The 15,495-nt window shown below is 32.5% G+C and overlaps 2 protein-coding genes across 2 annotated transcripts; both read left to right on the top strand.

Annotated features, from left to right (window-relative positions):
* Positions 1-1,931: 1,931 nt before the first annotated feature.
* LOC128182215 (uncharacterized protein PF3D7_1120000-like) lies at positions 1,932-4,288 on the top strand. The gene is made up of 2 exons (XM_052850814.1): positions 1,932-2,874; positions 4,188-4,288. Exons 1-2 carry the CDS (start codon positions 1,932-1,934, stop codon positions 4,286-4,288), a joined length of 1,044 nt encoding a protein of 347 aa, XP_052706774.1.
* A 1,267-nt stretch (positions 4,289-5,555) lies between these two features.
* Positions 5,556-14,804, top strand: LOC128181608 (uncharacterized). Its single transcript, XM_052850074.1, has 11 exons — positions 5,556-5,722; positions 6,045-6,140; positions 6,526-6,726; positions 7,391-7,579; positions 7,859-8,049; positions 8,459-8,662; positions 8,929-9,124; positions 9,469-9,663; positions 10,977-11,168; positions 11,400-13,679; positions 14,032-14,804. The coding sequence occupies exons 1-11, from the start codon at positions 5,599-5,601 to the stop codon at positions 14,610-14,612; spliced, it is 4,449 nt and encodes a 1,482-aa protein (XP_052706034.1). The 5' UTR covers positions 5,556-5,598; the 3' UTR covers positions 14,613-14,804.
* Positions 14,805-15,495: the final 691 nt, after the last annotated feature.

The raw sequence follows: 15,495 nt of genomic DNA, 5'->3' as shown, positions 1-15,495 counted from the left end.
GTCAAGGTAGTACTTATTTTTCAGTTTTTTTCCATATCATTAGAGGTTACGGTTTTTGACCGCTAATGATACAAATCTGAAATTATATCATTAGCGGACGGTTAGGTTGTTCGTTAATGATAAAATTATATCATTAGTGGTCAACATCCTGACCACTAATGAAACATTATATCATTAGTGGACGTTGTATCATTAGAGGTTGCTACAGAGCAATTATATTTATGGATGTTCTCCTTTACCTCTTCAAAAGTAACTATTTATAAATGCCTAAACATCAACACATAAGGCATGAATTTACATTCAACACATTTAACATTCAAAGTTTCTCTACATGAAGATAATTTTTTCAAATATGTTGGTATCCAACAGAAAAATGAGTATTTTGCATTGTTAGAGTTTCATAAACCCAAACAGTGGCTAGCAACAATAACTCAATAACTCATGCACGTTCTTTTTATTAAACCTTTATTTTTTTTAAATCTAGTTATTTATGGGGGGGGGGGGTAATAATGTTTGTATTCCTGTCATAGAATGTTTTGCTGAGCGCGTGTATCATTGTGTTTCCAATATTGCTGCCGAGGCAAGAGTTCATATAGTCATATAGGTCTCACGGAAAGGGAGTTAAGCCAATCTGCCGCCATTCGAAAATACTCGAACATCAGTTACCGATACTTATTTTTTAAATATAGTCATTTTGCTAAATGTTCATATATGCCATGCCTTATATTCATTGGTATTCATAAAATGGCCAAAAAAAAACCCCAAAAACAAAAAAAAACAAAAAAACCCATCTACTGTCCTTTATTCAGAAAATGGTAAAAATACATCTACTGTCCTATATACTTTATAATTCTGAAATAGCAATGGGTTTTTTTTTCAAGCTTGATCTATTGGAATTCGAGCTTTATTTGATTGTCGCAGCATTATATGTAAAACTTAGATTATGGTCCTAATTATCTTTGAAGGGCCTGTCATCTAATTTACAAATGCAGGATAATCTTAAGACTCTCATTCTATATTCTCTGTCGAGCTGTAGGGGAACCACAAGGTGAGGCCTGGAATAGGGAGCCTATTTTTAGAATTCCATCGTGTGATTCGAGGTCATTACTAACAGTAATTCTGTAAAAATTATTAGGCATCCGAACAGAGCAAAACTGGGATAGGTAAGGGACCGAGCAAAGTTCAATCCTTTCAAAGGAATGTGGGATTTATAATGGCGAGCCAAGTTATAAAATAAATCTACAATAGAAAGTTTCATAAATGTAGTTACATGAACATATGTTTGATACATGTATCACTGAAAATTACTTAAGAATTGAATGATTAAAAAGAAAAGTTTTGATTTTTTCATAATATATATGCAAAGAGAAAAACTTGCGACTTGTTAGCATTTCACTACTTGTGCAAACATTAAACTTTGCATCACCAATGATTACTTTATTAACAGGTCAGTGTGATAGCTAGATGACGCAACCTCTAAATATGGAATGGTTATTGACTACATAATACCCTGACGTCACAATAACATTGTCTCTTTGTTATGACGTCACAATAATCAGATTGCAAATTCCCTGCTACAGTGGAAGCAGTCAAAATCATTTCGGAATTTAATCGCAGGCTAAACGCATATTTTCTGTGTGAATATATGTGTTTACCAGGAGAGGATTTCTAAATTTTTCTTTAGAGATTTATATTCTAGATCAGAATATAACTGAATTCACTTTCTGTTGAAGAACTTTATCAATATCTGTGTATTGTCCATCGTCAGCGCATCTACAAGACCCTCCGTTTTTCTTTGATAATTTTTAAGTATTTTAGTAAAGATAATTTGTTATTTTATCGCGTTTTAATTTTTGTTATAATTTTTAAGTATTCTTAATAAGGACAATTTGATATTGTATCGCGTTTTGATTGTAAATATTCATTAAGTCATGTCGCTTGAGGATATATCCACGTTATATGCCGAGGATTTAGCTGTTTCAGCAGATGAAGAAGATACCTGCCATCCGAACAAAATCTTGGAACATTCAGAAGAAAATTGTAAATTTACTGCAGAGATTCGAGTCTTCTCGCAATTAATGGCCCAGATGATGCGGAAAATGGATGAACAGCGGGATGGAGTCTATGGACAAACCGTCGTGTTGCTAAAGCTACAGACTGACAAAATGGCGGTTGATCTACGAGATCTACGCAACATTGTCGCTGAAACTAGAGAAAAATACAGTACTCAGATCACAGAGCTAGTACAAGTTGTTAAGGAATTAAAAGAGGAGATTTCTTCACGTCCAAACGATTCCCATACAGAACTTGTACAAGTTGTAAAGGAGTTAAAAGAGGAGATTTCTGCACGAACGAACGATTCCCGTACAGAGCTTGTACAAGTTGTTAAGGAGTTAAAAGAGGAGATTTCTGCACGAACGAACGATTCCCGTACAGAGCTTGTACAAGTTGTTAAGGAGTTAAAAAAGGAGATTTCTGCACGAACGAACGATTCCCGTACAGAGCTTGTACAAGTTGTTAAGGAGTTAAAAGAGGAGATTTCTGCACGAACGAACGATTCCCGTACAGAGCTTGTACAAGTTGTTAAGGAGTTAAAAGAGGAGATTTCTGCACGAACGAACGATTCCCGTACAGAGCTTGTACAAGTTGTTAAGGAGTTAAAAGAGGAGATTTCTGCGCGTCCAAATGAGCTCGTACAAGTTGTAAAGGAGTTAAAAGAGGAGATGGCAGCTCTAAGAAATTTTGCACGTCAAAATGATTCCCCTACAGAGCTTGTAGAAGTTGTAAAGGAGTTAAAAGAGGAGATGTCAGCGCTTAGAACTTTTGCACGTCAAAATGATTCCCAGGATTTTTATCAACAAATGCTTGGAGCAGGTAGGCCTTAATTTTTCCCTGAAATAAACTTCAAAGAAATTAAGGGAATGAGGCAGGTAAAACACTTAAAGGATAGGATCTATAAGATTCTGAAAATTATACATAAAAATACCATATCATATCCAATATTTCTTTCAGAAATTGTTTTCATACGGTATATATATTTTACAAAACTGAATTTTAACCAATAGCTTTAACATTTGATATATAGTGTACATATAGCTAACCGAAATCTTCAAATAGTGTCATTTTCAGAACTTCATTTCTTCTATATCATATAGTAGGCCTGTGCTCTATTTTTTCATAATTAAATTAGGATCTAATGGAAAACGAGCAAATTTCAATCAACAAAATCTTGGCGTAATGGCCCTTTTTAAAGAATCATTTTGTATCAAAAGGATGTCCGTTAACTCGTTGCCAAAAACCCATAAAGCATTTGATTGTTATTTATATTTGAACACATATTCAAATTTAATAGTGCAAAGTGACAAATTACCATGTAGTTTTCCAGATGAAGTCAAACTTATTAGTGAATGATATAAAAATTGCGCAAAGTAAAAATACATTTCATATATATCACCCCCCCTCCCTCCCAATAAAAAGCCCCAACTTCTGTCCCATGGCTTTGGTAGTGAATTTCACAATTTAACATCATGACATTACGAACAAAATAACATTAACATTGCGTGACTTATCTCCCACGACTGTGATAGTATACCCATAAAAAGGTATGTATGGCCAAGAATAAATTATATTAAGACTAGTAAGAATAACAGTTTAAAAAGACTTGAATAACCACATATAAAATGTTAAGGTAGATTTGACTGGTGATGTGTTGACCATGCATCCAGTCTCCCTAGCAACGAAAATGACATTTTCTAATTTAGATTGAATTAAATTTACTACTATTAAAACTATATATTATACTATACTTTTCTTAAAAATGGATTTAGTATAACGCAATCTAAACGTCTTTAATGTAGTTATCTAAAAATGTTCAATAAATCAGGGTATCCTTCTTTGAAAAAAAAATACAATTAAAATGCATGGTTTCCATAGATGAGATATGGTACGGTTGGATCTAGGAAGTATTTTTTACAAAAAAAGTAAAAACTTTCAATTATCAACTTATTTTTGTTTGAGGGGAATACAAGTGACATATCATATCTGTATTTAATGAGATTTTAACCTGAAAATATTCAAAATATAGCATTGAAAAAAATTCATTCTTTTTGTTACAGGCACAAGGCATCCGCCATCCGAAGACAGTGATTATAATGAAAGTATAATTAATGTCACTTCCCTGTATCCAGGGTCAGAAGAAGTTGTCAAACTGACAAATTTCCTGGAGAAAATGAAAAGTCAACAAGACAGTGAAGTTAGCAAAGGTGATAATGCCAATGAACCGACATGATTAGTATCGATTACACTGCATGATTAAATAGCACTAGTACATATACGTGCGTCTTAATTACTGTTGGTTACTTATTTTACGCTAGTACTTAATTCCGCGACTCAACCGTTTTCTATCAAATCGCGAGAACATAAAATCGCGAATACCGAATTTTTACCATTGTTTCATGAACTACATATGTCTGAAAAATAAAAGCGATATTTTCAAAATTCGCGATAAGTGCTTCCCGCGATTTGACGCAGATATTATTAATATCAGTTTAATTAGAAATCTAGAGTAGTGACTTTTTTGGCTTATATTTACATTTCCCAATGTCTTTGCCTTTGAGAAGACTACGTATCGATTTTGTAAAATAATATAGATATAAGTAATAAGGAACCGTTCTTTGAATATTATGAGGTGATAATTTCAGTTTGGGTGTGACCAAATCCAATAAAGCCCGGAGGGCTTTACGATAGATTTGATAAAAAAAAAAAGCCTGAAGGGCTTTATGATAGATTTGATCACGCCACGACCGAAATTATCACCTCATAATCCTCAAAGAATGATTCTCTATTCCTTATTTCTGTGATTAATTTTACATGTAATTTGACTACTAGTATTTTACGTGGCATAATTTCTGCTTCAAACTAATAGTGATAATAAATTTTTCTTAAACTACACTAAACTAAAATAAATAAATAAAAAATAATAATGATAACTTCTTTAGATAAAACAAACAAGTAATAAATTAGTTTTTATATATTTTTGTCTTTAAAAATTTGAAATTCAAAAAATATCTTAAATTATTTTCGTATTATAGGTTCAGGTACAGAGCAACTGCCAACCGATTCGAGTGAGGAGGAAGCTCTAGCCAAGATTGAAGATGGTTCTGGTGTTATTATTAACAACACTAGGGAAGACAATGTTAAAATGATTAATCTTATTCCAGAAACTGTCAAAGACTCCAAATTTGCAAATTTTCAAGAAGAAATGCAAGCCGAACTAGACAATGGGATATCGAACAAAGGTAACAATTTTACCAACATTTTTACAAATTTTTATCTTAAACAAACGGAAAATATATCTTTACAGTCGTTTCAAAAGAGACGACCCTAGTTAGTTTCCTCAAGAACAAAAAGCAATGTCACCATGATACACAGAATAATGGTTAGACTGAAATAATAATAATCATTGATCATATTATTGATTGCAACTTATAAAATGTAATGGTTACTTCTTATTATTTGAAATACAAAAACGAAAATAATTTTTTTTATGCAGGAATAAAGATACTGCTGGCCAATGAAAGTGTAGAAGACTCTTCAGCTATGGACGATAGGAAGTCTGTGGTTACTAATAACACTGAAGACAATGGTGAATTAAGAAATCTTAATCCAGAAACTGTAGGAGCCGAAATGCAAGGCGAATTAGACAATGGAATGGTCCACAAAGGTAATAGTTTTACCAAAACTCGACAGGATTTTGTTTCAAAAAAGAGAAGATACCTATATAACCGTATAAGAAAGGAAACGTCCTATTTGTTCTACTAAGATAAATTTTGTAATGTAGTGTACGTAGTGAAGTGACCATGGTACGCAATATATAAAAAAGTGCTGAACTGGACATAATTGTGATATTGATAGCAAATAATTAGTCATGGTTAGTTGTCTAGATAAAACAAATAAGTTATTGGTACATACTTTGGATTCTAATTTGTTTCAAAATTTCAATCTAACAATTATTTTATAAAAAAAAATTAAATATATCATTGCAGTCGCAGAATCAACGGTTCCAATGAAGGAGAGTGTAGAAGATGCTACTGCTAAGGGAGACGGGAGTTCTGTAATTCTTAATAAGAATACCGAGGAAGGTAATGATAATGATATTTCCTTTTGTCCAGAGAAAGAGGTTGATGTGAAACTGGGAAATTCTCAAGAGATAATTTCAAGCCAATTTAATGATAAAAGGGTAGAAAAAGGTAAAATTACACCGAAACATCAACAAATTTTCACCTAACGTATACGTATACCTGTTACTAAAAGGGAGACGGGTACACTTTTGTAAATCCCATTGAAAACAAATAATGACTTTGATACGCAATGAATTTGTTGTACTTGAATCTTTGATACATACGTTGATAACAAAAAAGAAAATAACAAATAGTTACATTCAATAATTAATAAGCAAAGTTTGATAGAGATTTTATTAGTATCTCGCATAAATGCTTTTAAAAATTGCGTGTTATATCATTGAAGTCACGGAACAAAAGCCAACCAAGGAAAATGATGAAGATGTAGAAGACAAAGATCAAGATGATTCTGTTGCTGTTACAAAGATTGCCGAAGAAGACAGTGTTGAAAATAGCTCAGTGTGTTTGCAGATGGAATATGATTCCACATCGGCGAGTTCTCAACAGAAAATGCAAAGCAAACTGGATGACAGCGAAGTTAACAAAGGTAACACTCATACTAGATATCGAAATGGCGAATTGTCTTGATTTTGTTTTAATTCAAACATATTTGTCATATTATCATTTTAATACATTTCAAAAAGATTCGTTATTTTGGGGTATTATAGTTGCATTTAAGGAATAAACAGCACGTCGAAAAGTTCAATGGGATATAAACTTGGTTGGTCACGTGATCAAATCATGTGAAGGCCGAAGGGCTTCTCAGTAGATTTGATCACGTACCAACCAAGTTCACATCTCGGTGAACTTTTAAAAATTGTTTTTTTTTTACTTATATTTACGTTTTAAACCGTTCAGATTCATTAAAATAACCGTGTTTTCAATGTTTACTATAATGCAACCGTCAAGCGGTAAGCGTGTGCGATTATCATGATGACGTCATCAAAAATTATACACAGAATTGAACGGTTTCGGTATTCTATAGGTTTATATAAGGAAATATATTTGCAAATGTAAATATTAAAAATTTAAATGTTTTTTGGACATAATGTGACTTGAAAATGTTTCACTAGTAATAGTTATTATTTTGATAATAAGGAATTAATTTTAGTCTTACTGGCTGAAACATGCAAGGAATCATAAAAAACATTATTTTATGACATTATTAACAAGTCATTTTTAAATAAGCAAAACGGAATACTTTATTGCAGTCACAGAACAATTAGCAACCCGTGAAAGAAAAGATAACGCTTCAGCTATGAAAGTTAAAGATTCTGTTCTTCTTAATGAGAGTATCATGGAAGATGACGACAAAAATATCTCTCTCTATCCAGAGTCAGAAGATGATAACAAATTAGCAAATTCAGATGAGGAAATTCAAAGCATACCGGCCAGCAAAGGTAATACCAAATTTCGACTAAATTTCACTTTAAATCTAAGATATCTACATACCCGTCTAAAAAACGAGAAGGGTAATTCTCCATGCCCAATAAAAAACAAGTTATGAACCAGATTTGCAGAATATTTGCTGACTTAAATTAGTAAAATAAATATATTGACGACAATAGGATTGGTAATGATCGTTTTTAAAAGTAAATACAGTCAAGTTCGATTCAGTATAATTATCTTACATATCAAAGGATCGTTTTATATTATTTGGTGCTTCACTGTAATAACAGGACAGCTGCCAACCAAAGAAAAAGATGATGTAGAAGACAGAAATCAAGAGGATTCTATTGCTGTTACAAAGATTGTCAAAAAAGACACTGTTAAAAAAAACTCAGAAAGTTTGAAAACAGAAGATGAAGCCAAATCAGTGATTTCTCATCAGGAAATTCAAAAGAAATTCGATGGCGGTAAATGTAACAAAGTAGCACCTATACCAAATATCGAAATGTCTTTAGTTTGCTTTAATCAAAAATGTATTTGTTTAATAGTATAGTAATATATTTTCATTTAAAGGAATAAACGGCCCGTTGAAAAGTTTCATTGGGATATAAACTCGGTTGGTCACGTGATTAAATCCTGTGACGCTCGAATGACCTATCAGTAGATTTGATCACTTACCAACCAAGTTCATATCTCGATGAACTTTTTAACATTGATATTTATTACATTTGAACATAATGCGACTTGAAAATGTTTCACAAGTAATTGTTATTTCTTTATACTAAGGAATCAATACTAGTTTTACTTGTTGAAACATAAAAGGAATCATTATAATAAAACGTTATTTTATGACATAATTATTCACAAAAAGTCATCGCTTAACAAACAAGGAATACTTTATTCCAGTCACAGAACAAATAGCAACCGATGAGAGAAAAGAGAAAGCTTCAGCTATGGAAGTTGGAAATTCTGAACATCTTAATGAGGACATTAAGAAAGATGATGTCAGAAATATGTTTCTCTGTCCAGAGTCAGAAAGTGTTGACAAATTAGCAAATTCTGATGAGGAAATTCAAAGCAAATTGGCCAGCAAAGGTAATACTAAATTTTGACAAATTTCACTTTAAACCTAAGATTTCTACACACCCGTCTACAAAGAGACAGGTATTTCTCAAAACCCGATAAAATACAAGTTATGACCCAGCTTTGCACTATATTTGCTGACTTTGAATTAATACATGTATTAATGACAATGAGGATAGTAATTATCATTTTTAAACTTAATACAGTTAAATTGGATACACATATAGTATAATTAACTTGGATATTTAAGAAATTTTTAATCACTTGATGTTTCACTGTAATCACAGAACAACTGCAAATCAAGGAAAGTGTGGGAGTCACCAAAAAGAATGTTGAGAAAGATTTCGTCACTATTGCCAACAATACTGGTAAAGGCACTATTTACAATAGCTCATTGCAGTGTTTAGAGCCAGTAGAGGATGTCAAATTTGCGAATTCTCAACAGGAAATGCAAGGCAAACTGGATGGTACATGTATTTAACAATAGTGATGCTTATACCAAATATCGACAGTGTTACTTTAAAACAAACGTATACACTATACGTGAATGCGTCTCAAAAAGATATGTTTTGTATATTAATTAAAAGTGATTTATGGCAATAAAAGTCCTTATACTTGCATAAATGCCATAATACTGGACATGATTACAATTTTGATAACAATTATTTTGACATAAATTATCCTTGGCTGAAGCCGAGACATAAATAACATATATGGCTAAAGAAATCAAAGTTATGAATAAATAAGATATTCACATTTTTTTCAAATTTCAAAAAAACATAAAAATAACCACTAAAAAACCAATACCTTATTTCAGTCATAGAACAACTACTAACCAATGAAAGTGTAGGATACATCCAAGGAAAAGATAAAGATGATTCTGTTGTTTTAACTAACAGCACCAAAGAAGACAATGCTAAAAGCAGCTCAATACGTTTAAAGACCAAAGGGGATAGCAAATTGGCGCAACAGGAAATGCAGAGCAAATTAGAAAGTGGAGGCGTCTGTAAAGGTATTGATTATAAACCCCCTTCCCCCCAAAATGATAATATAAAACCTTTAATTTTTTGAACATGAAGCATCTTCACACTATTTTTAAACGTTTCAATGGATATATTTTAAAATAGTATATGTGAACGATTTGGATTTATACTGTATTTTCTAATTTCAAAATAAGTAGCCTTTTTAAACGATTATGTGCCTTTGAATTAACATCAACTGTATGCTGACACATGGGGAAAAAAGGCAAATGCGCTGTTTTCTTAATAATATGCCATAATAAGGTAAGGTGTGTGGCTTTGTGAGGATGAGATTGTCATTGTGATATATTTAACACCAGATACCCATTATTTCAGATATGACGTCACGATTTATATATGTAACAATTGTCTTCAGTCATTCATTTTGAGGGGTTTTGCAGTTTAACAAAAAAAGGGTGCAAGTATTTTATCAACATTCACAAAAAACTAAGTTTAAATAGCTTTTAAAAATCACAAGTTTATTCATATATTTACTTGATTCGTGAAATCTTTGGTTGTGGAAAGGTTTTAGAATTGTTTTATCAGTTTTTAATGGGAGTTGTTCAAGATGTTGACTTTTGTGTTTTAGGGATTAAGTGAAATGAATCATGAGATAGATGATGACATAATTTTGGAACATTTCGGTATAAATCACCCTTAAAATACCCCCCCCCCCCCCACCACACACACACACACACACACACACACACACACATATAATATATGATAATTTGACGATTTGGTTGTTTAGAATTTTTTTCCATGAATACAGATTGAATTTGAAACGATAATCTTTTGGTTGTTGAACACAGGTCAAGGAAAATCATTTAAAATTTAAGAATAAATAGTTAAATGAGCAAAATGTTAGAATTGTTTTTCCCATTAATACATATTGAATGGAAATAGGCAGAATGCACAGTTTATTTTATTCTACTAGAGTTGTGTTCATCTTTATCAAATTGGCAGTTTGAAATTGAAACGATAATCTGTTGGTTGTTGAACACAGGTCGAGGAAAATCATTTAAAATTCAGGAAAAAATAGTTTGATGAACAAAATGTTTATGTTACTTGTACTTGTTTACTTCTCTTACAATTTCGCTTAAAAATAAATGTTTATGGTGACCATAATATGCGGCATAATAGCTTGGAAATGATTATGATATAAATAAAATATTACAATAGTAATTGTTATTCTAAACAAATAATAGCAGCAGGGGTGTTCCTGTATACCATATTCTTTCCAAAATGTATAACCTGAGACTATACTAATAAAATAAACAACAAAAAATCCCAAAACTTTTTGTAGCGGAAAGAAAACAACTGCCACCTACTGAAAGTGTAAAAGACGCCCCAGCTGCTGAGGGTGATGGAGGTTCTGTTGTTATTAGGAGCTACACCAAGGATGATAGTTTGAAGTTAAGCGCTCTGTATAAAGAGACCGAAGAGACTGCCAAATTGGAAAAATTCCAAGAAAAAATGCAAAGCAAAGTAGACAATGGTAAATATTATGATACTACGGACATAAACGGATATCATGAAGCATCTATACCATATCTGTAATGGTTTCCTAAAAATTGGCGTTGTTTTTTTTTGATGGTTAAACTTCAAACCAATGTATGCAATTACTTTTCAGATGTCAAATTATATCTATAAAACCAACGTAATATGTCAAAGCATGTAAAATGAGCAAATGCTAGTATGGTTAATTGCTATGTATACGTTATTGCAGGTACAAAACAACTGATAGGCGAGGGATATGTAAAAGAAGCCCAAGAGTTGGATGATGACATCGGAAATTACGATGTTAGGAAAAGTTTATCACATCTAAAAGCAGAAGATGTTAATTTCAAATTGGCAATTCACCAAGAAAAATTGCAAAGTGAAGTAGACGAAGAAGTCAAAACCCAACATGGTGACACATTTAAGCAAACAGATATTCAAGAAAATCAACAAACAGTTCCTGAAAGCAGCAATCCAGTTAGTTGTTCTTTGGGTTTAGTTGAAAATGAAGGATGCATTGAAAGTATGCAGCATGATACTAATTATACCAACGGATCACTGAAACAAATAGAAGAGGGACGAGCTAACGAAGAACCACAATCTTATGTAAGTGATGAACTGAAAGGTTTAGAAGAGCATCTTACGATAGCTTTGCAAAGGAAAAATACAACAACCGCGGAATTTCAAGAGAAATCAAACGATATCCAAGAAAAAGCAAAACAATACAGCACAGTTGGTGTTAATACAAAAGATTACATGATCAAATCTTCAGACGCGGAAAATATTCAAATAAAGAATGCAAATGAAACATGCCTTTTTGAAGAAAAATTTCAGGCTTACCATGTGCCTGACGTTGATGCGAATATTTATGTATCAACAGATAACATCTTACCAGAAAAATCAGATGAAAGCTGTATGGAATATAAACCTCATGACGTAGAAGTTGGCTCTGTGAAGAATGGCAACCAGCAGTCAAATACTGTGAAAGCATACAAAGACAAATATGAATTGGAGCACAGCATTTCAAAAGTGAAACAAGATGGATCCCCTGGACTCTCAAAAATACCTCGTCCATTGAATAGCGAGTACCAAACTATGATTGTATCAAATTTACCAAAACACAACCAAGATTCCCTCTTCTTAGGTGTAAATGGTAAATCAAGATTACCCAAAACGAAAGATCTCCATATTATTGATGATGATATAAACCAAACGAAAATGTCTCAAGAAAACAGAAAATACACAGTTGAAAGAAGAGTAGGAGACAATGGTGTAGCACAACAACAAATTGTGAAATACAGACCAAGAACTGTTCCAGGGGATATAAACAAAAAATATCAACAGGACAAATCTACAGAATGTGAGGATTTCCCTGAGAATGTGATGGATACAACGCTAAGTGATATTGGCACACGAAAGTATGTGCAGGAGACAGCCAGATCGGGCATTTCGAATGATCGTAAAGCAAGAACTCCAAACAGTCCAAAAAAAGGATATCGCTATAACGATGTACAACAGAATTCATCACAAATCAATCGTTCGTATTTGTCGCCGTCCAAAAATGTAAGACGGAACAAAGTGATTGACCATGTACCAGAAGATCAGCTTTCACAAACTCAAAAATATTCCGAAAAAGTGGATGACAAAACGATATTGAATGGAGGTAAATCCAAACAGTTTCGATCCAAAATACCACAGTATCAAGGAATCAAATACAAAGGCACCTCTTCAACTGATGAGGATATTAATCCTAAGAACAACAAGGATGTTTATGCTAGGTCCGGAACTCCTCCAAATCGGCAAGATTATAAAAGGGCAAATGGCCAAACCAACCAAATTAACATGGTGGATATTACTAATTTGAAGTCTGAAATTGATATGACAAGTTCTGCCGAATCTGTTCATGCTGACTTAAAAACTAATACTACTATGGTAACAAGAGCAAACTATAGAAAACGTGAAAAATTGTCTGGCAGCTGTATTGGTAACCGTTTGCACTTGCAGCCTTGCAAAGATCAAAATCATCAAATTCTTACGACCAAAAAGGAACACTTTTTTCAGTGTACGTCCAAGCAGGTATGGAATAAAAACATTGGTAAATTTAAGGATCAAAGAAGAGTAACTGGAAACGAAAGTGGGTTTTATAATAAAATTGAGAAGGATCCTTTAGTGGACATGAGAGATCATGATGAAAGAATTCCAAAACATTGCAATGAAATTGGATTTGACACAAACGATATGAATTTGGAAAGTGACTCTCAATATGAAATGTTCGAACATTCTAATCAGCAAAGGAAGAGAAGAGGTATAAATACTACGGATGCTGTAGTTCCGCAGGCAGAGGACTTTGATGTTCTCCAGCGACCAAACTACTACAGCTCAGGGGGAGATATGATAGGAAACCCTATCGCTAGTTCAACTCCTATAATCCGGAGACCTGTGTTGGAACCTGTGGCGACATCAACTCCTAAAGACAGAGAGAGGCTTCCAGATGACAACTCAAACCAAGGCAAGTTAGATATTACATTGCATATCGTTTTTATTTAAACATTTTGTTAAACTTTTATTTTTGGGCCTAAAACTAATGTTATTTGAATGATAAAATTATGATTTTCCCTATGTATAATTTTAAAGTGTTTGCAGAATAATTACTCATTGTGGCTTTGAACATAAATATTTGCTGTGAAATTTTTAATTATATGGGTATTATTTGAAAACACACTAATTAGATTTCACTTGCGAATTATTTTTCTTTGAATATCTTTTTGATAAAGAGAAATTAATATGAACATGCATTGTCATTCTATATCAAACCGAACAAAATAATCATGCAGACTGATTTTGAATGTCATATTTTACAGTTGTCCCTTCACGGAGCTATATTCATGACAAAGTAATGAAAAGTGACACAGGCATTGATTTTGATTTGAAATTGAAATGTGCTGAAATATTCTTGGGCAAAACAGTCATCGGGGAAATCGCATTTCAGCTGAATAGAAGAATGATTAAGATTGTCTTTCAACAGAACACGACTAAATTCATGAAGGACTTACAGAGGGATCGAGATTATTGGCATGCTGTTCAGAGTATACACTATCTCATTATGAAGGAAACTTTAAAAGCTGATGGTACACAAGATGTCATCAGTGAATTAATTTATTCCGATCGCTTTGAAAACTTGTTAAAGCGTCTGGAAAAGCACGGCTATAACCAGAAGATTCATGAGGAGTTTGTTTATAAAATGGTTGAAAAATATGGAACAATAAATTGCAAACTATCAAGGAGTCAGGTCAAGGAATACGGGTTGGAAAATCAAGATGTGTTGGAGGCATTGCTCTATAAAACCGCTGCAAATGGGGCAGAGCTGCACAATACAATGATGTTACTCAATTGTCTGCGCACGGTGGTAAATTGGGACGGTGGTCATTTGTTTATATTATAGTAAATCTGTAATTAGTAATATTAACGTTGCTTTCTTTATGAAAAGTTATAATTATTATATCTGATATTACAATGGATATGCGTCTGAAAAGTATAATTTGATATATCAAATGTGATATTAATTTGTTTGTATGTATAATTTGGAGTACATGTATATTTTTGTGCTTTCTTTTAATTTTGAAAACAGAGTTTTAATGAGGAATACATAATATGTATTATTTTATTTTGATATTCAATATATTTGATACTAGTATTTGATATTCAATATTATTTGACTGTATTCAAAATTTTATATTATTTAGAAGATAATTGTTATTCGATTATTATACAAAGATTTTAAATGTAAATCTGTAAATAAACAAATAATTCTTGGATATAATTGTGATGTTGTTGTCCTAGATTATTACTCATAACAACATTTTTCTTATCTATGTACATGTATATCCTTGTTTGACGCCTTCATAATATATGAAGATAACAATTTAAATGTACGCGTAAGAAGCATAGAAAATAAGCAGAATGTGACCAGTCGCTGACGTTAAAAAGACAGAATCTGTTTGTACTATCTCCCTTTTTTGCAACACTATTGTTATGTAAAATCATTGATGTACATTTGTTTCTGATCATAAAAATGCTAGATAAATTTTGGTCCGTCATCCTGTCTGTTCGTCTGTAAACTTTTCACATGTTCGACTTCGTTTCAAGAACTACTCGGCCAAATTCAACCAAACTTAGCAAAAAGCACCCTTTGATGAAGAGCTTTCATTGTTGTTAAAATGTACTGTCACGCCTTTGTTCACGGGTGGATCATTAAAATTAATTGAACGTTTAACAGTATTATATTAAAAAAAAAACAACCTAAACAACCTTGCTTTCCAAAACCA

Source organism: Crassostrea angulata, chromosome 4 (assembly GCF_025612915.1).
Source record: "Crassostrea angulata isolate pt1a10 chromosome 4, ASM2561291v2, whole genome shotgun sequence".
NCBI classification, from domain to species: Eukaryota; Metazoa; Mollusca; class Bivalvia; order Ostreida; family Ostreidae; genus Magallana; species Magallana angulata.
Note: the sequence above shows the minus strand (reverse complement) of the source record. Positions and strands in the feature narration are given on the sequence as shown.